This window comes from Papio anubis, chromosome 6, assembly GCF_008728515.1.
Source record: "Papio anubis isolate 15944 chromosome 6, Panubis1.0, whole genome shotgun sequence".
Classification (NCBI taxonomy): Eukaryota; Metazoa; Chordata; class Mammalia; order Primates; family Cercopithecidae; genus Papio; species Papio anubis.
In genome coordinates this window covers 103,679,398-103,706,130 of record NC_044981.1, presented here as the reverse complement: position 1 = coordinate 103,706,130, position 26,733 = coordinate 103,679,398, and the positions used below count along the sequence as shown (strand labels likewise).

Genomic DNA, 26,733 nt, shown 5'->3' with positions numbered 1-26,733 from the left:
TTCTCGGTCCTGGCTGTCAGAAATTTCAGAAATCAGTTTTTTGCTGAATTGTACTAATTACTAACACCCTGATATGGATTTCTGGTATAATTATCTGCATTCTTTCTTCACTATTTTGCCTTTTAAAACACTTTAAAAATTATTTCTATCTAATTTGGCTTTTTGTTATAAGCTGCCTTCATTTCTTTTTGGAAGTAAACAAGTATTATAATAAGTAGACACTAATAGTATTTTAGTGGTGTTACTACACACCCACCAGAATGGCAGAAATAAGACAGAATATGCCGAAGCTGGCAAGGATGTGGGGAAGACGGAGCCCTTGCCCCTGCTGGGGAGCATGTAAACTGATACAGCAGAAATGCGTATGTATACTGACCAAAAGACATGTATTTAGATATTCATAGCAGCATAATTCTTAATAGCCAAACTGTAAACTGTATACTAGCAGCAAAATGAGTACATAAATTCTGCTATATTTGCATAATGGAATACTATACAGCAAGGAGAATGAACTTTCACAGCTTCACGTAATGTTATGGAGGACTTTCTGAAGCATAATGTTGAATGAAATAAGCTAAATACAAAACAGTACAGAGCGTATGATTCCATTTATATAAATTACAAAAACAGGCGAAACTAACTGATGCTGTTCAATCAGGGTTAGTGTACCTCTTGGGTAGGTTAGTGGCTGGAAGGGAGCATCAAGGGAGGGGCTTCTGGGCTGCTGGCGATGTTCTGTGTCCTGGTCAGAGTACCATTTACACAGGTGTGTTCAATTTGTGACGTTCATTGAACTGTAATTTAGGTTACCTGTCCAATTCTTTTTTCTTTTTCTTTTTTTTTTTTTTTTTGAGACGGAGTCTCGCGCTGTCCCCAGGCTGGAATGCAGTGGCGTGATCTCGGCTCACTGCAGGCTCCGCCTCCTGAGTTCACTCCATTCTCCTGCCTCAGCCTCCTGAGTAGCTGGTACTACAGGCTCCCGCCACCGTGCCCAGCTAATTTTTTGTATTTTTAGTAGAGATGGGGTTTCACCGTGTTAGCCAGGATGGTCTTGATCTCCTGACCTTGTGATCTGCTTGCCTCGGCCTCCCAAAGTGCAGGTGTGAGCCACCGCGCCCGCCCGATACCTGTCCAACACTTAATACACGTTACCTTCAGTAGGAACTTAATGGTATACGGTGTGCCTGACAAATTGGAGCTGCTGCCAGTGTGGCCGCATGTTTCTTGAGACAGCTCTTGCTGCTTCAGCAGTACCGTGTGTGGCTGGCCATACTGACACAGTTAACCTTTGAGAGTTTCTGTTGCTTTTGTTTGGCATTTCTTTGGGAAATCTTTGGCCTTTGGAGTTCTGAGTTCTGCGTTGCTGGAGTCAGGGCTCCATTTCACTGAGCCTGGTGGTGCCCTTGGCTCTGATGAAAGAGCACCAGGACCACACGGACACCTTCCCCTGGTGCCACTGTTTGTTTCACTAACCAGCTCTTCCTTGTTGATGACAATCAAATTCAGGGTAAAAATGACCCTGGTTGCTTCCTGTATTAGTCAGTTTTCATACTGCTGACAAAGACATACTCAAGACTGGGAAGAAAAAGGCGTTTAATTGGATGTAGAGTTCCACATGGCTGTGGAGGCCTCAGAATCATGGCGGGAGGCGAAAGGCTCTTTTTACATGGCAGCACCAAGAGAAAATGAGGAAGAAGCAAAAGTGGAAACCCCTGATAAACCGATCAGATCTCATGAGACTTACTCACTATCACGAGAATAGCACGGGAAAGGCTGGCCCCCATGATTTAATGACCTCTCCCGGGTCCCTCCCACAACACATGGGAATTCCGGGAGATATAATTCAAGTTGAGATTTGGGTGGGGGCACAGCTAAACCGTATCACTTCCCTAATGTACTGAGAGAAAATTGTCACCATGCATCCAGCATGTTCAGATGAGGCTCTGTTTTCAGTGGAAGGTGTCTGTGCTGAGCAGATGTCTAGATGGTCGATGGCCCTTTCCTGCCTGAGCCTGTCGTGTGGGCTGTGTCTTCCATCTGGCACTGTTGTCGATGCCATCTCCCTTTAACTCAAGAAGCTGATTTCTCTCTTCTTTTGTTCTCAACCCCATTTTCCATGAACGTTTGGTTCACTGGTTTCTACTTAAATGTTTATCTTTTTGAAGTAGAATGGTATCTTAGTTTATGCTGCTGTAACTGTACACCACACACCGGGTAATTTATAAATAATAGAGATTTAGTCCTTACAGTTGTGGAGGGCTAGACAAGGTCTCACTGTGTTGCCCAGGCTCGAACTCCTGGGCTCAAGCAGTCCTCGCACCTCAGCCTTCAAAAGTGTTGGAATTACAGGTATGAGCCACTGCACCGCACCCCTCTATCCCTTTTATAAAGTGCAAATCCATTCATGAGGGCAGAGTCCTTATGACATAATCACTTTCCCGAATTCTCCACCTCACAGTACCACCATAATGGGGGCTAAGTTTAAACATGAATTTTGGAGGGACAAATTCAAACTGTACCAAGTGGTGATCTTTCTCTCTATCCCTCTTGTTATCAGCTCTTACTCTTCGGAATACGTCGTGCCCACACCCATTGCCACGTTCAGGCCATGAGACCACTCACTAGGTCTCACTGGCACTTGTGGGATGATGCTTACCTCCTGTGTATTTTGTAAAGGTGGTTTCATCGGCCATGCTCTGTATATGCAGTGACCTTTGACACCACAAAAATCACTTGTACTCACTTTTTTGTTCTCTTCTCCTGAGATTTTGCAGGCACCTTCTCTGGGCACGTCACATGCGTCATCCTCAGCACCCTGGGTCCTCTTGGTTACTCTGGGCATTTTTTCCTCTGATTGTTTTTCCGGCTGACTTTTGAGTGACACTCTGTGGCCAGCTGTTCACGTCTCATTTCCTCCATTTTCCTCTAAGCCATGACCTTTGACTGGTGTGTGAGATGAAAACAGCAGCTCACGTTCCGGAGTCCTTCAGGCTGTTCCCTGGGGGCGCCCTGTGGTTTCCCAGGGAAACTGAGAGGAGAGCGCCAGGCCATGCTTTCCTGAGTGTTGCCCGGCTTCTCGGACTTGTGCTTACTGTACTTCCCTGAGTGCCACCCGGCTTCTTGGACCTGTGCTAACTGTGCTTTCCTGAGTGTCGCCCGGCTTCTTGGACCTGTGCTTACTATGCTGTCTTGAGTGCCGCCTGGCTTCTCGGACCTGCGCTAGTTCCATCGTTCTCATTTCCAGCCTCCCAGTATTCCTGGACAGTGCATTTCATGTTTTGTTTTATTTTGGTTTGGTTTGTTTGTCGCCCCGGCTGGAGTGCAGTGGCGCTATCTTGGTTCACTGCAAGCTCCACCTCCCGGGTTCACACCATTCTCCTGCCTCAGCCTCCCGAGTAACTGGGACTACAGGCGACTGCCACTGCGCCTGGCTAATTTTTTGTATTTTTAGTAGAGACAGGATTTCACCATGTTAGCCAAGATGGTCTCGATCTCCTGACCTCGTGATCCACCCACCTCGGCCTCCCAAAGTACTGGGATTACAGGCATGAGCCACCGTGCCCGGCCATTTCGTGTTGTTTTAAAACATGGGCACCAAGGCTGTGAATCTGAAGCCGGGCCCCCAGCCCGGGCACTTTGCTGGGTGCTGCACAGGTAACTGTGACACGTCCCTCACTGCGTCTGTTTCTGTGGTTGTCCATTCAGAGGACTCTGAGGATGTGAGGAAACGTTTGTTCTGTGCCAAAGAGCCAGTCAGCTCCTGAAAGCCTTTTACTGGTCACATTTTTGTTAAACTCACTTATTTCGTGCTGCATGGGATTTGACATCAGCCGTGCTTGCGCGGAGGACAAGGTTGTGCTCAGCAGATGTGGATGGATGGATGGGCGCATAGGAGATGTAATCGGGGAGGAGTGGCCCAGGGTATGGTGTGGGCACTTGTTCTAAAGGTAACTTCGTGGCGTCACAGGGCAAGTTCTGGCTCTGAAAGGACAAAGACAGCAGCTTTGTGACGCCAAAGGGACCTTGACATCAGAGCTTGAGTACCAAGTGACAGTGCTTCAGATTTCAAAGGGAATGTCTAAGCCGGGGTATTTTCTGGGAACTGTACTTTTTATTTCATTTTACTTATTTTACGTTTTAATTTCAAAAATGTATTTGGAGGTTTAAAAATAAACACAGAACAAACAAAACCCCCAAACCCAGTTCCCTAGAGTTGGGTCCACACGGTGGACCTGACAGTGCCCACAGGATGGGACGGGATGACCTCTGCTTGGACACCTGTGCGGCGCTGGCTGGGCTTGCTCCCTGTGGACCTTCTGGCCCCAGCTCACAGGATCCAGCGCACCTGGAGGCCGCTGTGTGTCATGGAGGGGCCAAGGCCCTACTCTCGGGGCTTCCTGCAGTTTGCTTGGGAAGACACAGCCTTTCAAGCCCTTGGCACAAATGCGTATCGGATTGAGCTGTCAGCTGGGCTGGCCCAGGAGGAGCACACAGGTGATTCTGCTTGGCTGCTTGGCCTCCCAGAGAGTCAGCATATGTGAAAATGGCTTTTCCCGGAACCAGGAGGATGGGGACACATGACAGGAGGAAGGAAGGCCGGATGGAGTGTGATGACGGGCGCCGCCTGCCTCCTTCAGGGCACATAGCAGGCTTGATGCGCAGGGTCTTGTTTGAAAGCTGGACCAAAGTGTGCTCTCTCATTAGCTCACATTTTAGAACTAAAATGCATGTTTTAGATTAGCTACATTTATTGAATAAAGCATTGTTTTCTAGTGTTAATTTTTTTGTTTTTGTTTTTGAGATGGAGTTTTGCTCTTTTGTCCAGGCTGGAATGCAGTGCAATCTCGGCTCATTGCAACCGCTGCCTCCTGGGTTCAAGCGATTCTCCTGCGTCAAGAGTACCTGGGATTACAGACATGCAACACCATGTCTCTATTTTTAGTAGAGATGGGGTTTCACCATGTTGATCAGGCTGGTCTCGAACTCCTGACCTCAGGTGATCCGTCTGCCTTGGCCTCCCAAAGTGCTGGGATTATAGGCGTGAGCCACCATGCCCAGCCTAGTGTTAATGTTTTTTTTCTTTTTTCTTTTTTGGAGATGGAGTCTTGCTCTGAGGCCCAGGCTAGAGTGCAGTGGTGCAATCTTGGCTCACTGCAACCTTCACCTCCCGTATTTAAGCAGTTCTCCCTGCCTCATCTTCCCAAGCCTCCCGTATTCAAGCAGTTCTCCCTGGCTCATCTTCCCAAGTAGCTGGGATTACAGGCATGCACCACCACGCCTGGCTAATTTTTGTATTTTTAGTAGAGTTGGGGTTTCACCATGTTGCCCAGGCTGGTCTCAAACTCCTGACCTCAGGTGATCCACCCACCTCAGCCTTCCAAAGTGCTGGGATTACAGGTGTGAGCCACCGCATCCAACCCTAGTGTTAATTTTTAATGAGAGTGAGTTGATTATTTTCTGTTGCTCTAACAGAATCTTAAGCTAGAATCCCCCTCCTCCAGGGGAGTCTGAGGTTATTTTTTTAAGAGTTACGGTTCCTTGAGAGTAAAAACAACCACCCAACCTTTCGGGCCTGTTAGTTCAAGCAAAGTTTGTGTTTTTTTCTGATGGTAGCAATTCTTTTTTTTTTCTCTTCTTGACTGTGCCTTAGGGTATGTTTGTTCAACTAAGACATGTAGTAAACGTTTTTAATCTGAATATTATGTGTAGTAAACGTTTCTAATCTGAATATTACGTTTATGTCAACACTTCCCCCAAATGCTCAAGTCACTACTTTGATCATCCTATAAATGATATAATAACTGTTATAATATTTAAATGCCATAGCAATAATCCTAATAGTTATATGATGTTTTGGATTTATAGTAGCAACTGTTGTTTACTGAACCTTTGCTGTTTGCTGGGCATTGTGCTTAGCTTTTAATACGCATCATCTTATTAAAATGCTATGATAGGCTGGGTGTGGTAGCTCACGCCTGTAATTGCAGCACTTTGGGAGGCCGAGGCTGGCAGATCACCTGAGGTCAGGAGTTCGAGACCAGCCTGACCGACATAGTGAAACCTTGTCTCTGCGAAAAATACAAAATTAGCCGGACGTGGTGGCACATGCCTGTCATCCCAGCTACTCGGGAAGCTGAAACAGGAGAATCGCTTGAACCCAGGAGAGGGCCAGGTGCAGTGGCTCATGCCTGTAATCCCAGCACTTTGGGAGGCTGACGCAGGTGGATCACAAGGTCAGGAGTTCAAGACCAGCCTGGCCAATATGATGAAACCCCATCTCGACTAAAAATACAAAAATTAGATGAGAGTGGTGGCACGCTCCTGTAGTCCCAACTGCTCGGGAGGCTGAGGCAGGAGAATCACTTGAACCCGGGAGGCAGAGGTTGCAGTGAGCTGAGATCCTGCCACTGCAGCCCAGGCTGGGCAACAGAGCAAGACTCTGTCTCAAAAAATAAAAATAAAAATAAAAAATAAAAACAAGGCTAAAAGGCCACAGTAATTACGTTAAGTAGGTAAGTAGGTTACTAGCATCCCCATTTTATGGAGGAAATGAGGTTTCATGAGATTAAGTCATTTGCCCAACTAGTAATGGGAAGAGCTGGAATTTGAATCTGAATCACTGTGATCTCCACTTCCCCATTACCATCTATTGTTAGTGGTTGGTTTTTGTTTGGCAGCTTTATTGAGGTATAGTTGACACACAGTGAAACCTGGGAAACTGTTCCCACAAATAAGATCATAAGCATCCCCTCACCAGCCATCATCCCTAAACATCTTCTTGTGCCCCTTCCTCCTGTCCTTTCCCATCCCTGGGAAGTCACTGATCTGTTTTCACAACACACTTATTTGCATTTTTTTTTAGAATTTTATGTAACTGGCATTATACAATATATACTCCAGTATGTTTGAATTGTTTCATGTAGGATAATTATTTTGAGCTTGATCAATGATGAGTGTGTCCATAGTGATATTCTAGTGTAAATGTAACAGAAATTGTTTATTCATTCATCTGTTGATGGACATTTGAAGTGCTTCCAGTTTGGGGCAGTTACAAAGAAAGCAGCAGTGAACATCTGTGTATAAATCTTTGTGTGGACATATGCTTTCATTTTTCTTGGATAAATGCTAGAAATGGAATGGTTGGGCCATGCGGTTAAGAAACTCACAAACTGTTTTGCAGAGTGGTTGTGTTATGTTACACCAGTAGCCTATGAGGGTTTCAGTTACTTCGTATCCTATCAATGCTGGGTATGGTCTGTCTTTTCTATTTTGGCTGTTGTCGTAGGTGTGTAATGGGTATTTAATGGTTTTACATTGTGGTTTTAATCTATGTACTTTTTTTTTTTTTGAGATGGGATCTTGCTCTGTCACCTAGGTTGGAGTGTGGTGATATGATCATAGCTCACTGACCCTGACCTCTTCTCTGCCTCCTGAGTAGCTGTGACTACAGGCACATGCCACCATGCTGGCTAGTTTTTTTATTATTCATTTTTGTAGAGACAGGGTCTTGCTGTGTTGACCAGGCTAGTCTCAAACTTCTGGCCTCAAACTATCCTCCTACCTCGGCCTCCCAAAGTGTTGGGATTACAGGCGTGAGCCACCGCATCTGGCCTAATTCACATGCTTAGAAAATGTTGGTCACTGTCTTCTGGCTTGCATTTTTCTGACAAGAAATCTGATGTCCACCTTATCTTTGTCCTTATCTTGGTTTTCTTGTAATAATGTTCTTTGTTCTTCCCTCTCCCCAGCCCCTTTGAGGATTTTTCTCTTAGGGTGCCGCTTGTACTTTTCCTCGTTACTTGTGCTTGGGGTCCATTGAGCTGCTTGGATTTGTGAGTTGATAGTTTTCATCAAAATGGAAACATTTTGGCCATTATCTCTTCAAATACTTTTTTTGTCTTTCTGGTCCCCTGACTTTCCAAATTCAGGGACCCCAAATTAGGCCACTGGTCCCCAACCTTTTTGGCATTGGGGACTGGTTTCATGGAAGACAATTTTTCCATGGACCAGGTTGGTTGGGGATGATTTTGGGAAGACCCAAGTGCATTACATTTATCATTAGATTCTCATAAGGAGTAAGCAGCCTAGATCCCTCCCCTGCACCGTTCACAGCAGGTTCGTGCTTCTATGAGAATCTAATGCCCTGGACAATCTGTCAGGTGGAGCTCAGGCGGTAATGCTTGCTGGCCCATTGCTCACCTGCTGCTGTACGACCCGGTTGCTAACAGGCCACGTGGCCAGTACTGGTCTCTGGCCTGGGGGCTGGGGACCCCTGTATTAGGCCACTTGAAGTTGTCCAAAGCTCCTGATGCTCTCTGTTCGTTTTTTTCAGGGTTTTTTTTTTTTTTGAGTTTTGTTTTAGATAGCTTCTATTGCTGTGCCTTCACATTTACCAATCTCTGTAGTGTCTCATCTGTTGATCATCTTCCAAGTCTTTATTTAACACAAGAATCTTTCATTTAGCTGCTTGATTTCCTTATCTGCTAATTTTGTCATCTGTGATTTCTGGGCCAGTTTTGATTGGTTGGTTTTTTCCTCATATGGTTTGTATTTTCCTGCTTTTTGGTGTGTCTGGTACTTTCGGTTCAATGCCAGACATTATTGATTGCTAGGTTTGATATCTTATAAATATCCCTGAGCTTTGTTCTGGGACGTTGTTAATTTCCTTGGAAATGGTTTGATCTTTTCTGGCCTTGCTTTTCAACATTGCTAGGTGGGGCCAAAGCAGCATGAAGTCTGACGCTAATTTTTTCCTACCACTGAGGCAAAAGCATTCAGCTTATGCTACCCAGTGTCCTTTGATGGTGAGTTTCGTCTGTGTCTTGTGGGAAGAGGTACCATGACTGGCTCTGTGGGTGCCAGGCACTGGCTTTTTGGGAGCTTCGTTCTTTTTCTGTACAGCTCTCTTTTCCAGCACTCTGTCCTGTGGATTCAGGCCAGCCCTGTCTCCCTGGACTCCCAACCATGGCTCTGCCTGGGTTCCCCTCCATGATGTGGGGCCACCAGGGGCACCCCTTATTGTTTGCCATCAGTCAGAGGTTACTACCCTTCATGACTTCCTCAGGTCCAGTGTCTTAAATCATCCTTGTGCATGCATGCGTGTGTGCGTGTGTATGTGTGTGTGTGTAATAGGTAAATCTAGCATCTGTGACTCTATCTGTACTGAAGTAGATTTTTTAAATTGCTCAGATGACTTGAATTCAATGCATCAGAATGATGAGGCTCACTGGCCCTGTGAGCGCAGTTTTCTGGGGTGTGGTTATGGACCTGGCTTGTGCTTAGGTTGGCGGTGGCTGGCCTCTGCCCTGCTGTCAGCAGCAGTGTCCTGTCCTCGGCTCCAGCAGTGCACACTTGGCACACCTGGGACTTCCTGGTCAGCATGAGAACGGACTCCTTCAACTGCAACTCACTCTTCTGCTTTCACATTCATACTTAAAGGTTTTACTTAAACTTTGTTACAACATTCTAGTCGCACTTTTGCATCTTTTAAAACTTTCTTTTGATGGAAAGTATGACTATTTCTAATAAAGAGATTGACAAGGTTGATTTTTGACATGAGATTTAAGATGCAAATGCTCTTATGATTATAAAATAATTTGTCAGATTTATCATCCATATAACACCATTTGAAATTATTTTTTATTCTTGGTAATTAAGATTTTTTATGTCTGTGTCCTTTGATAAAAAAGTAAAACTGTACTAAATGTAAAAATTTAACCTGCGTGGTGTCAGGCACCTGTAATCCCAGCTACTCAGGAGGCTGAGGCAGGAGAAGTGCTTGAACCTGGGAGGCGGAGGTTGCAGTGAGCCAAGATTGCGCCTCTTCACTCCAGCCTGGGCGACAGAGTGAGACTCCATCCCCCCCAAAAAAAAGTGTGTGTGTGTGTGTGTGTGTGTGTGTGTGTGTGTGTGTATATATAGTCATATCTAGAGATAACTATTAGTAATCTTATGTATTTTCTCTTAGATGCACATATTTTTTTTCAAATCATTTTCCTCACTTTCTATTTTAGTGGAAGACTTATAACCCTGCCTTCTCCCAGTTGGAAATCTGGTTCCGGTTTTTCTTTGTGGTGCTCACCTTCATCGTCACTGTGAGTACCATTCGCCTGACAGAGCACGGCAGATCCCAGCCAGGAAGAAGCTGGTTGATGCAGTTACCATCTTCCGTGCAAGCCACATGGAGATTGATCTGAACTCAGATGCTCCATCCAGTGGGCTGTGCTGATATTACTACTCTGTGTGTCTGCCAAGATGCTGTCATGCGAGAAAGAATGATGTGGTATCCTGTATTCAGGATTTCTGTAGAGTGCAGGAGTCATTACACATCACCGAGTTTTAAGTAAATGTTCATCATGTGCGGTGAGAAATGCCATTTCATGTGTATGGAAGGAAGTCTGCCTTATTTGAGTGAGCTTCTCTGAGTGCAGATGCAGCATGCTCTTGGGTTTTTATATTTTATATTTTTATAGTTGTACCAGTCCTTTGTGTTTTTGGGCATTTTCAGGAATAAGGCCAAAGAGAAGTGTTTTGGGAATGCAGGCGTTGGGCTCCTTTGGGATCTGAGGTTTCTGTCCACGAGCCCACAGTAGCTTTGGGGGAAATGCTTACCCTGAGAAACCCAAGGGAGCCCCCCAGAGCCCCAGTCTGTGAAGATGAGAATTGGTAAATTGGAGGAAGGGAAGGTGTGCTTCATGTAGTGATCTGTCACCACCTGAAGCATGGCGTTCTGCCCTCATCAACTGCTTGTCCTGGTGCAGGATGGTGGGGAGGTGACATTTAGGAAATGTGTCCACCCAGGAACACTTGGTATTTCTCAGAGTAACTGTGCATGGAAAGACACAGGCGTGTGCACCTGTGAGCAGATGCTCTGCTGGAGCGAAGGGTGTGGGTGCTAGAACCATAGGAAGCTGGAGGGAAGGGTGTGAGTGCTAGAACCACAGGAAGCTGGAGGGAAGGGCGTGAGTGCTGGAGCCACAGGGAGCTGGAGGGAAGGGTGTGGGTGCTAGAGCCACAGGGAGCTGGAGGGAAGGGCGTGGGTGCTAGAACCACAGGGAGCTGGAGGGAAGGGTGTGGGTGCTAGAACCACAGGGAGCTGGAGGGAAGGGCGTGGGTGCTGGGGCCACAGGGAGCTGGAGGGAAGGGCATGGGTGCTGGAGCCACAGGGAGCTGGAGGTTGTAGTCAGGCCCAGCCCAGGGCCTCCAGGATCCCAGGGCTCCCCCAGTGAGCTTCGTAAATGAAAGTGGAAAGCTGGTAATTGTATCTGGATAGTCAAACTCTTGCTTCTTCTCAAAGGCTCTCTGATGCCCTGAGATTCTGCTGCCACACTCTGGAGCCCAAAGAGCTATTTATTACTCAGGGCCCTAAGTATGTTCTTAAAAAGAGGGAAGATGGTCCCTAGGCAAGGAAATCCACATTGCCTAGAAAACTACTGGCTTATATCAGATTATAAGAAAACAAATCAACAACAAAACCCTGGCCTAAAAATTATAAGTTATGTAATGTTTTGAAGCAGTTTAAAGAAACTTCTTCCACAGGCTTAACACACTTTCTTCAGGGAGGTGTTTGAAAAGAAACGCATCCTCTGACCATTGTTACGAGACTCCTACATTCTCTTGGCTTTGCGTGGGTGAGCCCTGGCACCATCTTGGAAGCTGCTGCCATCTGTAGCATTTGCACTGCCGGGAACTTGAGGCTCCTGTCACACCCACGGATGTGGCCTGTGTCCTGGGTGGGTCCTTCTGAGTGCGGGCTCTCTGGAGCAGGCCCAATGGAAGTGGGCCTTGTTTTCCTCACCGGTGGAGGTGAGGGGGCAGGTGCTCTTCCCTATTGCAGGGATTACGTTCCTCCTCCTCTCCTGCTCCTATGAGGACAGCTAGGAACCTGTCTTAGCTATTGCTTCTCTGCAGAAAGTAACAACCTTGTCTTGGTTGTCACTGATGGTCTCCAGGACACAGTAGACAATTCAGCCAGGGCTTAAGGCAGTGGATCTTAATGGGGCACCTAGACCATTGATTAGAGAAGACAACCTGGTATGCAGGCAAGGTGTGAGCAAACCCTGCGGACAAGGTGTGAGCAAACCCTGCGGGCAAGGTGTGAGCAAGGGCTGTAAGAGCAAGGTGTGAGCAAAGGCTGCGAGCAAAGGCAGTAACTGGAGGCCTGATTTGGTTTGCAGTGCCTGTTTGCGCATTCCCTCCGGAAATTTTCCATGAGAGACTGGGGCATCGAGCAGAAGTGGATGTCTGTTCTCCTGCCTCTGCTGCTGCTTTACAATGGTGGGTAGTTCCATTTTTACTTAGGAACTTTCCCCTTTAAAATGTAAAGCTGGAGGCCAGGTGCAGGGTTGTGCCTGTCATCCCAGCACTTTGAGAGGCTGGGGCAGGAGGATTGCTTGAAGCCAGGAGTTTAACAACAGCCTGGGTAACATAGCGAGACTCTACAAAAAATAAAATTAGCTGGGCACGGTGGTGCGTGCCTGTGGTCCCAACTACGTGGGAGGCTGAGGTGGGAGGATTGCTTGAGCCCAGGAGTCTGAGGCTGCAGTGAGTCATGATGGCACCACTGCACTCCAGCCTGGGTGCAGCCTCCAACCCTCTCTTAAAACAAAAAAGAAGTAAAGCGGGAAGGCATCTTGGAGATGGCCTAGGCCCAGAAGAGCCTGTAGGGAGCCCCAGAAGGAACATGTAGCCGTGTGCTCCCTGGCGCCCCAGGAGCCATGTTCCACCGAGCTGGGGCAGATGCCTGGCTCTCTAACAAATAGGCGGCTGTTTGGTAGTTAAAACTTGGATGTGCTACAGACACAGCAGTCCTGGAACTTGGCTGAAGGTGGCCAGACGTGGCTGGCTGTTCCTCTTTTCCTGCTCCAAAAGTGTTTGCTTCCTGAGCTGCCGCAGTCAGAACTCTTAGGCTCCGGGAGGAGCTAATGGTAGCGGCATACGGTGCTCTGTCACGATCAGTGCAGCAATCTGTTCAGTGGCTTTTAGGTGTTTTGGAAGACAAAATAGCCATTGGTTCACTACCTTTCCTTTGGCTCTGACCAGGGAGAAAAGCTGGTAGTGAGCTCCGACTCCGCAGAGGGATGGGGTGCTCTCTGCTAGGTGCTGACCCTGCAGAGGGTTAGGGTGCTCTCTGCCGGGTGCTCGCGAGCCTTGTTCTCCTCATGCATTTCTGCCCTTTGTGTTCCAGATCCATTCTTCCCCCTCTCCTTCCTGGTCAACAGCTGGCTCCCGGGGATGCTGGACGACCTTTTTCAGTCCATGTTCCTGTGCGCCCTGCTGCTCTTCTGGCTGTGCGTGTACCATGGGATTCGCGTCCAGGTGAGCCGCAGCTCTCCGCACTGCTGGGGGAGGTTCCAGACTGTGTCCTCCCTTCCAAACTCTGAGGACAGCCCGGAAAGGAATTTATCTATGGAAGCCTGCCTGCAGGCCCATACTCAATAGAAAAATCACGTTATGTACAATTACTAATTTGGTTTTCTTTATTTCTTTTTATTTTTTTCTTTTTAGGGAGAAAGAAAGTGCTTAACTTTCTATTTGCCTAAATTCTTCATTGTTGGACTATTGTGGTTGGCTTCTGTTACGCTAGGAATATGGCAAACGTGAGTAATTCTATTATGTGTGAAACGTCAGTCATGAAAAGCATTTGACAAAAGTGGAAAGGCCAGGCTGGGCGTGGTGGCTCACGCCTGTAATCTCAGCACTTTGAGAGGCTGACGTGGGCAAATCACTTGAGCTCAGAAGTTCAAGACCAGCCTGGGCAACATGGTGAAACCCTGTCTCTACCAAAAATACAAAAATTAGCTGGTCGTGGTGGTGCACACCTGTAGTCATAGCTTCCTGGGAGGCTGAGGCGGGAGGAATCCCTTGAGCCTGGGAGGTAGATGCAATGAGCTGAGATCGCGCTACTGCACTCTAGCCTGGGCAACAGAGTGAGACCTTGTCTCAAAAAAGAAAAAAAAAGGGGGTGTAAGGGCCTGGAATCGAAATGTGTTTTGTGAACTCATCCAGAAAAGAATCAGCTTTCAGTGTATCTAACTTGGTGACACAGTAGACCCCCCCTTATCTTTGGGGGATTTGTTCCCAGATCCCCAGTAACTACCTGCGGTCTTGGATAGTACTGATCCTTATATATATAGCTGTTTATACCCTATGTATACCTACACTATGTTTTTCTTTTTTTTTTTTTAGACGAGTAGGAGGGTGACTTTAGTCACAGGCTGCTCAAAAGCACAGGCTGCAGAGAACAGGATTTGGATTGGCAAACTCGTTGTACCCTCATGTCACACTTCTTCTTTGCTCCCGCCCTGGAGCATTTTGGCTGGGACTCAAAACCCCAGTGCTATTACGGGCAGTCCCCTTGCCCCTCATTCCACACCCCCACCCAAAAGCTGAAGCCTCATGACCCACTTCGAGGAAAAATATCCTGTCCTGGTTTTCTGTGTCCAGTCGGCCCTCCAAACACATCCTTCCCCTGGGACACATACTTCAGGCCGGCCTATATTATGTCAGGTGGCTGGTTGCCCTTTTCTGGGAGACTCCCAATGACTGTATCCTCTCTGCTTAAAGACTGTAGAGGCAACTGGTGTTCTCACGCAAAATGGCCAAGGTGTGGGAGACTGGATCTTTGACTCTGGCGATCTCTGGGACTGTATGCAAGGCCAGGCCCAGGTGGGCATACTGGCAAAGGCTTTTGGGAACCTGGCATGGGAGGAAGTAGGGAGCATCCGTTTCCACGATGATTTTCTCCAGTGGGATCTGCCTCAGCACTTCCAGGCTTCCCAGGTGGAGGAGTACGTCGGGACCGCCGTGAGGCCCACCGACATTGGGAAAGTACTTCAGCAGGGGCTCGATGGCCAGGTAGCTGCGGTGAAGCAATGCCTATGGATCTCGTAGTCAGAGGACACACATTTTCTCATGGTGTCCAGCCGATCCTCGTCAGCTTGCCGGCAGTGGATCACCAAGGCTTTTCTGGAGACACAGCCAGCTCAGGCTGTCTCTTAAATACCTAGTGATGTTCTGGGACAATCATGGTGCACTTGAAGGAATAATCGAAGCTTATTTCTCCAAATGCCACAGCCTTGGGATGCCTTAAGGCTTGTAAAAGATTTCTTTCCTGACTCTTACTGTAGTAGCATGGAAAATGATAATGACAGCCAAAGGCCCCCCAGACCACATCCTCTTTGAACAGCTCTCCCCACAGGCAATTTGTCAGGGTATGAGAATGGCAGAGGTCAGAGATGCAACCCTGAAATTCCTTAGTGAAGGAGCTGCTGTAAATTCTTCTGAACTTAGTCAAGGTCCCTTTGAAAGACAACTTGGAAGATAGCGTGTCCAAGTGACAATGGGTATCAATGAAGCCCTGTTCTAGGCTTGGCTCCCAGTGGCTCTTTGGCAGGGAACTGGATGCGTGTCCTCCACAAGGACGTGGAGGCGTTTCCTTGGAATGTTTTTTTCTGCTTCACCTCTTTTCCTCCCAAGTTTCTGGAGAAGTGAAATGAATGGGAATTCTAGGAGCTGCCGTCCTCTGAGGCCTCCACATCTCAGGAGCTGTTGTGGGAGCTCATTGCAGAGTTGGGGGAAGAATCACTGAGGCACTCCGGCTGCTCCTCCCAGCCTGCACTGTGTCATTGCTGCTGCTGCCCACAGAGAGGTGGCTGGAAGGCGTGGGGCTGCTGGTGCACTAGCTGACATACGCCAAGTACTACTGTACAGATGTGGCAGGTACATGACATAGTGGCAAAGAAAGAAGGCTCTGGAATGGCTGAGGGTTTCAGCGAGACGGGTTCCTCCTGAGAGAATCTGACCGTGGAGATCTCCACATCAGACCAGTTGCTTCCTGAAGAGGGGTGCCCCATCACCACCTCCCTATCTTTATGCTTTTGGATTTCTAAATGGGAGTCATCCAAAAACTCTAGGGGTGGAGAGCGTTTGTCAGTGACTGTCCTTTGGTCCCCAGGGGGCTCCTTGATGGGTTTCTCCTGAGAGTTTGTAACTACTCTCCTGTCATAGAAGCTGCCCGTCTCTGGCACGGTCTTGTCCTTCTCCACTGACCTCTGGGATTGACTCTTTATCCTTTTGAGCAGGGGTGAGTGTGACACTCCTGGCTGTTCCTTCTCAGTCCTGACTGGTCCTTCACTCCTGGCTGGTCCTTCTCCACAGCTGGGACACTCTGCTATGCTTGGATTTGCACTAGTGACAGCCTCTCCCTTCCTTTTCGGCATCGATTTCCCCTGGATGTCTTGGTTAGCCTTCAGGTGGATCATTGTGGAGCCCTGATCTCAAAGTCTATCCCGCTTGCTTTTCTGGACCTTGTTGGGATTCTCAGTCATGACATTCTGACTCAGCTTTGCAAATTCAGAGTTCATGGAGTTAACAACAACTGTCTTTGGAATCAACCTTAAAACTGCAGGCTTCCTTTTCTAGAGAAGCTATTTCTTCTAGAGAGGGATTGGTAGGATGTGGAAGGGAAGGGTTCCCCCTGACAAAAGGACCCCCCCCCCCGCAGTGCTCTGAATCAGGAATCAGGCAGCCTTTGGTGGTGGCCCTGCCCACACCTGTGCCCGAGGAATGTGGGAGGAGTGTAAGAGTTAAAGAAAGAGGAAAGAAACAGGAAAAGTGGCTCAACAGTCAAAGACAGGTTTGTTTTGGACGGTAAACCTGAGAGGGCCTTCTGGCCGAGTTAGGTCAGAGGCACTGTCTCTTATAGACTAAGAGTATTTAAGGGTTCAGGGCAGGGGAGCTTATCACAGACTTGGAATGTTTCTGTGTCTCTTCCTCTTGCTTATTTGGGAGGGGGAGTTTTTGTGTCTCTTCCCATACATCTTCCTGCAGCTGCAGGGAACCCCTCCCCACCCGCTAGTCCAGTTTTAGCTTGTCTGTCTGAGCGCATATAAAGGGAAAGGAATGTGCTTATTAGGGCCCACTTTTTTACCGGGGCCCATTTTTATGGGGCCCATTTACACTCCCAAAATGTGAGTGTGAAGTTTGGTGGTCACCCAAGAGACTTTCCCCCCTCCCTTTGTGCCCAGCTGTCTTATCTGTGTTCTACTGTCTGCTCTTTCTGGCTGCTTGTTGATAGAAGTGATTTCCTTGAAATGCATGAAGTTAGAAAGGGAGCTGGAACTGAAAGTGGTGGCGTTTATCCAAGGTGATGGTGCTCCTGCTCTGTCATTCCAGACCCTATAGTTACAAAAGGATCAGGGGCGACGTGTTCTTTTTGGTTACTTCCTGCTGGGCGGGAGAGGTGGAGAGTCCTTTGGTCTTGGATTGACTGCAGGAGCGGTGCTGTCTGTAGATGTTTGGGGTAGTTGTCTGTGAAATAGCCATGCTCCTGTCAGTTAAGAATCTTTGAAAAAGGTTAGTTAGGCAGGGTAAAAACATTAGTCCTAGGCATATTATTAGGAGAGGGCGCAGGAATGGGATGACCCGTGGAATGATTTTTGTTCCCAAACCAGTAATTTATTTGCTGGTTTTGGTATTCGCTTAGCCTTTTAACCCTTTCTTTGAGATTTTTAGCAGTGTCTCTTAGGAGGCCTGATTGGTTGAGATAGAAGCCACATTTTCCCAGTGAGAAGCAGAGGCACACATTTGAAAAGACCCATGTGTTATTTTTTGTTAGTAACTTATTCCTGCTATGAGGATAGTAATAAAGCAAAATGCTACGGTAATTGAGACTGTCTGTCTGATACCCCACCATCAGGGTGCTAGCGTATGGTCCTACTGTAAATAGTCAAGTAAAGCGTCCCGCAAGGGTGGCGTAGTAAATAATTTCCATAAAAAAGCTTTAATATTTGGCTTAAAAGGAGTGGTAGAAACGACAAAAAGTATTTGGTGAGGTAGGAGTGAGACTGAGTCAGATGCGTAATGTTCACTCAGTTACTTACTTTTTATGATTTTCGGTTAAGATTTCTTGTTTCTTTACATTGATATTTAGGACATTCCTCTGGGCTGTTAGGAGTTGCTTCCTCAGCTTTTCAGGCTTTGACTTGAGTGTGATGTATGCAGGAGTTGATTCCTGTGACAGATGTAATTTAAACTGTAGAAAACAGTAAAAATTGGAAAACATCAGTCAAGACTAGAATTTAACAGGTGTGCTATAGTTTTTGAAACCTAATTTTCTCTCTCCAGTTTCCCATTTTTATTAAAAGACAAATCATGATAGGACTGGTTTGCTTTATTATACTTGGCTTAATTATTTGTATACAGTGCAGCAAGAGTAATTATTTGCTATATATGCCTTTTAAATTGGCTTTGATGGAAATTTTTTCCATAGAAGGAACCCGAGATAAGACTTTCCAAAGCCAAACCCAGCCATGGATTTGGACCATTAAATACCTGTGAGTTGGGCGAATTCCTTTCCTCTTGAGGTTTCAAGATAACTTGGGGTTCCTGGCCTGTCAGAAAGTGACATGCTTTGCTTTAGCACAGGTCAGAAACCCAGTACAGGGACTGTGTACCCAAAATATGAGGCCAGTTTCCAGGGGCTTTCTTGGCTACCTAAGTCAAGTTCGATTCCTTAAAGGAGAGCACACCATTCCAGTCAAAGCCTTGGCAAAATGACCAGTTTCTCCAATTGTGTTCTGTTACACAAGAAAATAGAGTCTTATTGCACTGATGCAAACAACTATATTGTTGTAGTTTGAGAATACTTATAAGTAGTTTTCAAATTCTAGAGGAACTAGGCAGAGAGAAACAAACATTTTAAAATCCTACCTACAGGAGTATACTTAGTTTCTGTTGATTGGAATAGTTTCAGAAATAATGCTACCAGTTCCTCTCTGTACCTCTGGTAGAATTTGGCTGTGAATCCGTCGGGTCCTGGACTTTCTTGGTTGGTAGGCTATTAATTATTGCCTCAAATTCAGAGCCTGTTATTGGTCTATTCAGGGATTCAGCTTCTTCCTGGTTTCGTCTTGGGAGGGTGTATATGTCCAGGAATTTATCCATTTCTTCTAGATTTTCTAGTTTATTTGCGTAGAGATGTTCATAGTATTCTCTGATGGTAGTTTGTATTTCTGTGGGGTTGGTGGTGATATCCCCTTTATTTTTTATTGCGTCTATATGATTCTTCTCTATTAGTCTTGCTAGCGGTCTGTTTTGTTGATCTTGTCAAAAAAACAGCTCCTGGATTCATTGATTTTTTTTTTTTTTTTTTTTTGGAAGGGTTTTTTGTCTCTCAGTCTGCTTCAGTTCTGCTCTGATCTTAATTATTTCTTGCCTTCTGCTAGCTTTTGAATTTGTTTGCTCTTGCTTCTCTAGTTCTTTAATTGTGATGTTAGGGTGTCAATTTTAGATCTTTTCCTGCTTTCTCTTGTGGGCATTTAGTGCTATAAATTTCCCTCTACACACTGCTTCAAATGTGTCCCAGAGAGGGTGGTATGTTGTGTCTTTGTTCTCATTGGTTTCAAAGAACATCTTTATTTCTGCCTTCATTTCGTTATGCACCCAGTAGTCATTCAGGAGTAGGTTGTTCAGTTTCCATGTAGTTGTTTGGTTTTGAGTGAGTTTCTTAATCCTGAGTTCTAATTTGATTGGGCTGTGGTCTGAGAGACAGTTTGTTATGATTTCTGTTCTTTTAAATTTGCTGAGGAGTGCTTTACTTCCAACTATGTGGTCAATTTTGGAATAAGTGTGACGTGGTGCTGAGAAGAATGTATATTCCATTGATTTGGGGTGGAGAGTTCTGTAGATGTCTATTAGGTCCACTTAGTGCAGAGCTGACCAGCGTTCAACTCCTGGATATGCTTGTTAACTTTCTATCTCATTGATCTAATGTTGACAGTGGGGTGTTAAAGTCTCCCATTATTATTCTGTGGGAGTCTAAGTCTCTTTGTAGGTCTCTAAGGACTTGCTTTATGAATCTGGGTGCTCCTGTACTGGGTGCATATATATTTAGGATAGTTAGCTCTTCTCGTTGCATTGATCCCTTTACCATTATGTAATGCCCTTTGTCCCTTTTGATCTTTGTTGGTTTAAAGTCTGTTTTGTCAGAGACTAGGATTGCAACCCCTGCTTTTTTTTGTTTTCTGTTTGCTTGGTAGATCTTCCTCCATCCCTTTATTTTGAGCCTATCTGTGTCTCTGCATGTGAGATGGGTCTCCTGAATACAGCACACTGATGAGTCTTGACTCTTTATCCAATTTGCTAGTCTGTGTCTTTTAATTGGGGCATTTAGCCCATTTACGTTTAAGGTTAATATTGTTATGTGTGAATTTGATCCTGTCATTATGATGTTAACTGGTTATTTTGCTTGTTAGTTGATGCTGTTTCTTCCTAGTGTTGATGGTCTTTACAATTTGGCATGTTTTTGCAGTGGCTGGTACCAGTTTTTTCTTTTGGTTAGTGCTTCCTTTAGGAGCTCTTGTAAGCCAGGCCTGATGGTGACAAAATCTCTCAGCATTTGCTGTCTGCAAAGGATTTTATTTCTCCTTCACTTATGAAACTTAGTTTGGCTGGATATGAAATTCTCGGTTGAAAATTATTTTCTTTAAGAATGTTGAATGTTGGCCCCCACTCTCCTCTGGCTTGTAGAGTTTCTGCGGAGAGATCTGCTGTTAGTCTGATGATCTTCTCTTTGTGGGTAACCCGTCCTTGCACTCTGGCTGCCCTTAACATTTTTTCCTTCATTTCAGCCTTAGTGAATCTGACAATTATGTGTCTTGGGGTTCCTCTTCTCGAGGAGTATCTTTGTGGTGGTCTCTGTATTTCCTGAATTTGAATGTTGGCCTGCCTTGCTAGGTTGGGGAAGTTCTCCTGGATAATATCCTGAAGAGTGTTTTCCAACTTGGTTCCATTCTCCCCCTCACTTTCACTACACCAATCAAACATAGATTTGGTCTTTTCACAGAGTCCCATATTTATTGGAGGCTTTGTTCATTTCTTTTTACTCTTTTTTCTCTGAACTTCTCTTCTTGCTTCATTTCATTCATTTGATCTTCAATCACTGATACTCTTTCTTCCACTTGATTGAATCAGCTACTGAAGCTTGTGCATGCATCATGTAGTTCTCATGCCATGGTTTTCAGCTCCATCACGTCATTTAAGGTCTTCACTGCACTGTTTATTCTAGTTAGCCATTTGTTTTTTTTTTTTCAAGGTTTTTAGCTTCTTTGCAGTGGGTTTGAACATCCTCCTTTAGCTTGGAGAAGTTTGTTATTACTGATCTTCTGAAGCCTACTTCTGTCAACTTGTCAAAGTCATTCTCCGTCCAGCTTTGTTCCATTGCTGGCGAGGAGCCGTGATCCTTTGGAGGAGAAGAGGCGCTCTGGTTTTTAGAATTTTCAGCTTTTCTACTCTGGTTTCCCCATCTTTGTGGTTTTATCTACCTTTGGTCTTTGATGATGGTGATATACAGATGGGGTTTTGGTGTGGATGTCCTTTTTGTTGATGTTGATGCTATTCTTTTCTGTTTTTAGTTTTCCTTCTAACAGTTAGGACCCTCAGCTGCAGGTCTGTTGGGGTTTGCTGGAGGTCCACCCCAGACCCTGTTTGCCTGGGTATCACCAGCGGAGGCTGCAGAACAGCAAATATTGTAGAACAGCAAATGTTGCTGCCTGATTCTTCCTCTGGAAGCTTCATCTCAGAGGGGCACCCGGCTGTATGAGGTGTCAGTCGGCCCCTATTGGGAAATTCTCCCAGTTAGGCTACTCAGGGGTCAGGGACCCACTTGAGGAGGCAGTTTGTCCATTCTTATGTCTCAGATTCCGTGCTAGGAGAACCACTGCTTTCTTCAGAGCTGTCAGACAGGGACGTTTAAGTCTGCAGAAGTTTCTGCTGCCTTTTGTTCAGCTATGCCTTGCCCCCAGAGGTGGAGTCTACAGAGGCGCAGGCAGGCCTCATTGAGCTGAGGTGGACTCCACCCAGTTCGAGCTTCCCACCTGCTTTGTTTACTGACTTAAGCTTCAGCAATGGCAGACATCTGTACCCCAGCCTTGCTGCTGCCTCGCAGTTCCATCTCGGACTGTTGCGCTAGCAGTGAGCAAGGCTCTGTGGGCGTGGGACCTGCCGAGCCAGGCACGGGATATAATCTCCTTGTGTGCTGTTTGCTATAAGACCATTGGGAAAGTACAGTATTAGGGCGGGAGTTTCCCAATTTTCCAGGTACCTTCTGTCACAGCTTCCCTTGGCTAGGAAATGAAATTCTCCAACCCCTTGCACTTCTTGGGTGAGGTGATGGCCCACCTTGCTTCGGCTCACACTCCGTGGGCTGCATCCACTTTCCAACAAGTCCCAGTGAGTTGAACCCGGTACCTCAGTTGGAAATGCAGAAATCACCCATCTTCTGGTTCGCTCATGCTGGCAGCTGTAGACTGGACCTGTTCCTATTCGGCCATCTTGGAATGAACCAGCAATCCTATTTAATTTTAACCAATTTGACCATGAAGTGAGGTTTTTACTAACCTGTTATGACCCTTGACAAGTTTTGCTAAAGAGTAGATTGGGCATTTTAAGAAAACCTTGTGCTTTTATTTTAGTAATTATAGAAAAAAAATCCATATAATACCCTTTTGAATTTAATAAATATGTTTACACACAGTTTTCTTTACAGGATTAATTTTTACAATCTTTTTAAAATTTGCTTAAGCTGTCCAATTTAATTTTAAAATTAAATGAGGAGGGGCAGGGTTTGGGGCTAAAGACTTTGGGGCAGGAGGGGCAGGGGGTTCAGATGGGCAAGGAACAGAATGCAGAGGGTTGAGTGTGGAGGGGGTTCACGTGCAAGGTCAAAAGGGGTTTTGGAGGAAGGAGAGACCTGGGGAGGGTTTTTCATTTTGTTTTGTTTTGTTTTGTTTTGTTTTTAAAGAGAAGGATGTCAGCTGGGCACGGTGGCTCACGCATGTAATCCCAGCAGTTTGGGAGGCCAAGGCAGGCCGATCATGAGGTCAGGAGATTGAGACGATCCTGGCCAACATGGTGAAATGCTGTCTGTACAAAATACAAAAAATTAGCCGGGTGTGGTGGCGGGCGCCTGTAGTCCCAGCTACTTGGGAGGCTGAGGCAGGAGAATCGCTTCAACCTGGGAGGCACAGGTTGCAGTGAGCCAAGATTGCGCCACTGCACTCCAGCCTGATGACAGAGTGAGACTCCGTCTCAAAAAAAAAAAAAAAAAGGATGTCATGCAGGGTGCAAGCTTGACATAGGGAGGGTAGAAGAAAGCCTGAATATAGGGAATCTCTTGCCATTTGCCATTCCTGGTGATAAAATTGTCGAGGTCCCTGAGAATCTGAAAGTTAAAGGGTGCCATTTTCAGGCGATCGGCTGTTACTATCTCATTTGTATTGGGTCCAGGCCGTGTTGCAATAAAAGCTAAACACTTTGGCTTTAGGCTTCCCTGTGAGCCAAGTTTGGCGAGGTTGTGAAGGAAACAGCCCAGAGGGGAGACGTGGGAATGTGGATGGTTTGGCACCATGTGGACTGGTGAGAGGAGGCTGAGTGGGTCTATTTTTATTAGGTATCCCCAGACAAAACAGACCCGGAATCTTCTTTCCAAAGAGAACAGTTAAGCTGAGAAGAAACTAGGTGTCCCCAAGATGTCCTCTAACTTAGTCCCACTGGTCCTCTGAGGACCAGGACGGCAGGCCAAACTTTCTCAGGTACCTCAAGAAAGCCAGGAGAAGGCAGATCTTACCAGCCAGCTGAATTAGTGTCTGATGTTGGATGTTCCTGTTGGAATCAGCAAAGGGCCTCCCGAACTGGAGTGCGCGAGGAAGAGAGAGAGGGGGAGAGAAAGAACAGGGAGGAAGAGGGAGCAAGGGTTAGGGAGCGAAATAACCCATTGCCGGCGGTTGGAGGTGGATTCCTGAGACCTGAGGGTTTTGAGAGCCCACTGGGCAGTAGCCCCGGCCCAAGCCTCACAGTCCCCTTCCGATTAGTTGTCCTCCTCACACAAATCACTCAAAAAATGAAGCAACAGAAGAGACGGGGTGTGTGGCCAGAGACTCAGGATCCAGGAGTTAACTCAGGACGAGCTGTCGCTGCCCACTGCTTCCTGGGTTGCAGGAGAGCCTCTGCCCCCAACATCCGTCCTGGGTTTCAGCACCAAATGTAAGCGTTAAAGAGGAAAGAAACACGAAAAGCGACTCAACAGTCAAAAACAGGTTTATTTTGGACAATAAACCTGAGAGGGCCTTGTGGCCGAGTTAGGTCGGAGGTGCTGTCTCTTACAGGCTTAGTGTATTTAAGGGTTCAGGGTGGGAGAGCCTATCAGAGGCTCGAAATGTTTCTGTGTCTCTCTGTCTTGCTTATCTGGGAGGGAGAGTTTTGTGTCTGTTCCCATACATCTTCCTGCAGCTGCAGGCATACCCACCGAGTCTGCTTTAGCTTGCCTGTGTTTCCCTGTAGTGCACCTAAAGGGAAAGGAATGTGCTTATTAGGGCCCACTGTTTTACTGGGGCCCATGGTATGACTGTGAAGTTTGGTGGTTACCCAAGAGACTTTCCCCCCTTACTCTGTGCCCAGCTGTGTTATCTGTGTTTTACTATCTGCTCTTTTCTGGCTGCTTGTTGTTAGAAGTGATTTCCTTGAAATGCGTGAGGTTAGAAAGGGAGCTGGAACTGAAAGTGGCGGTGTTTGTCCAAGATGATGGTGCTCCTGCTCTGTCAAGGAGGAGGAGTGACTTCTGTGATGGGATGAGCCCCAGGAGAATCTCGGCGAAGCAAGCCACATGATCCTCTTCCTGGGCTTTCAGGCGCTTGGGGCTGCCAGCCCATCCTGAACGCAACACAGAGCTCTGAACTGACCGGCTGAGGGGCCACATCACCGGGCTCCCAGAGGCAGCTGCGCTTGCCAGGACACCTTCCCGCATGCTGCTGCGTGGTACTTGACCTCGTGCCAATCCAGCACCATGGACCCCCTTCCTCCTCTTTCCCACTGCCCATCACAGTTCTCACAGTTTCAGAGATGCCAAAGTGCTTTGGAGAAGTCAGAATGCTCCGATACTTACAAAAGGCTTCGGTGTGGCTTCCGAGCTCAGTGTGCTTCCGAGATCACCAGACGCTTCTGTCTGTGCAGGCTGCTTAGAGATGCCTAACTGCTCTGGGGCTACAAAGCGCTTTGATTACTTTGCAGTACAAAGCCCAGAGCTGTCAAAGCACTTCAGAAGACCGCAAGGGGCTTTAAGGTTCACACATGGCTGCTGACCCATGGGCTCCTGCAGCTCACCCAGCTGCCCTGGAAGGGGGCCCAAGCGCCCCTCAGAGCCAGCCGCACCCCTCAAGGCCGCCTCCAGACAGCCCACCTGGCTGCTGAGGCCCAGACACCCGCCATGCCTGCCCCGTTGGGCCACCCACACTGTTCTGTCCGGCCCGACCTCTGCCCAAGATGAGACCACTCTGACCTCCCCAGTGCCCGCCCTCTGGTATGTTTTTCCGTATACATACATACCTATGATAAAGATTATATGTTAGGCTCATAATAAGTAATCAAATAGAAAAACTGTAACAATATGTTATAATAAAAGTTGTGTGACCTGCTGTCTCTCTTTCAAAATAGCCTGTATTCTTCTGGTGATGATGTGAGATGGCCCAGTCCCGGTGTGTGGGATAGGTGAGGGGAATGGTGTAGGCATCGTGACATAGGGCTGGGCTGCTCCTGAGCTTCCTGTGATGTGTCGGGAGGGTCACACAGCGGCGACAGTGTCGGTGGTTGTGTGTCAGGAGCAGATGATGTGGCTGACAGGTGAGCCGCATTTGCAGCCCCAGGGTACACGGGACAAAGGGGTGGCGCCCGTCCCTGGGTAGATGGTGCAAGAAGTCATCGTGCTGTCAGATTGGCATGCAATTTAAAACTTAGGAAATGCCCTTTTCTGGAATGTTCCATTTAACGTTTTCTGACTGCAGTTGATCTTCATTAACCGAAACTGCGGACAGCTGTGTGGCTTGAACTGACACATTTGTTTCTGCTTAAATGACTTATGGAGAATCCACAATTGTACTGGTCTAAGATGGAAAATGAAAAAGACCATGTCCTTTTTGATTTCACCCTTGGAGAGAGAAGCCATTGTTGTAGGAGTGAATCTTAGGTGGCTCCTGGCTCTCCACTGTCCACCGATGCTCTGCTGCGTCCACACACTTTCAAGCCCTGTGCCCGCTCCCACGCTGGATCTTTGTGAGTGCTTTTGTCCTGTAAAACGGCCCCACAGTGGAAGCCTAGTGTGGTAGCAGCCTGGTTCACATGAACAGGACTTTGACGGAGTAGTTCCGTTTCCGGGTATGACTTCGGAGCCCAGCATGCCTAGTTTCATGCCACAGTGACGCAAGCGAGTCACCCCGTCTGCTCCAGTCCCCTGTCCCCAATTCCCGGTCGTCTCAGCCACTCATTTTCATTTTGAAAATTAATCTCATGGAAGTTTCTATTTGCTTTTATTGCTTTCTTTGTTTACTTCTCTATTTTTTTTTTTTTTTTTGAGACGGAGTTTCACTCTGTAGCCCAGGCTGGAGTGCAGTGGCCGGATCTCAGCTCACTGCAAGCTCTGCCTCCCGGGTTCACGCCATTCTCCAGCCTCAGCCTCCCGAGTAGCTGGGACTACAGGCGCCCGCCACCTCGCCCGGCTATTTTTTGTATTTCTTAGTAGAGACGGGGTTTCACCGTGTTAGCCAGGATGGTCTCGATCTCCTGACCTCGTGATCCGCCCATCTCAGCCTCCCAAAGTGCTGGGATTACAGGCTTGAGCCACCGCGCCCAGCCTACTTGTCTATTTTTTAGTACTCGTGCCATTAAAAAGGTGACTGGAAAAAC

At 46.9% G+C, this 26,733-nt stretch overlaps 1 protein-coding gene and 1 pseudogene across 1 annotated transcript in view; one reads left to right on the top strand and one right to left on the bottom strand.

Annotated features, from left to right (window-relative positions):
• Positions 1-26,733, top strand: part of TMEM181 (transmembrane protein 181) — a 106,877-nt gene that overhangs the window by 65,666 nt on the left and 14,478 nt on the right. Inside the window, 4 exon segments of the mRNA XM_021937702.2 lie at positions 10,014-10,094; positions 12,177-12,276; positions 13,187-13,317; positions 13,507-13,598. Coding sequence (XP_021793394.2) covers positions 10,014-10,094; positions 12,177-12,276; positions 13,187-13,317; positions 13,507-13,598 — 404 coding nt within the window.
• On the bottom strand, positions 14,390-24,875 carry LOC103883912 (annotated as a pseudogene).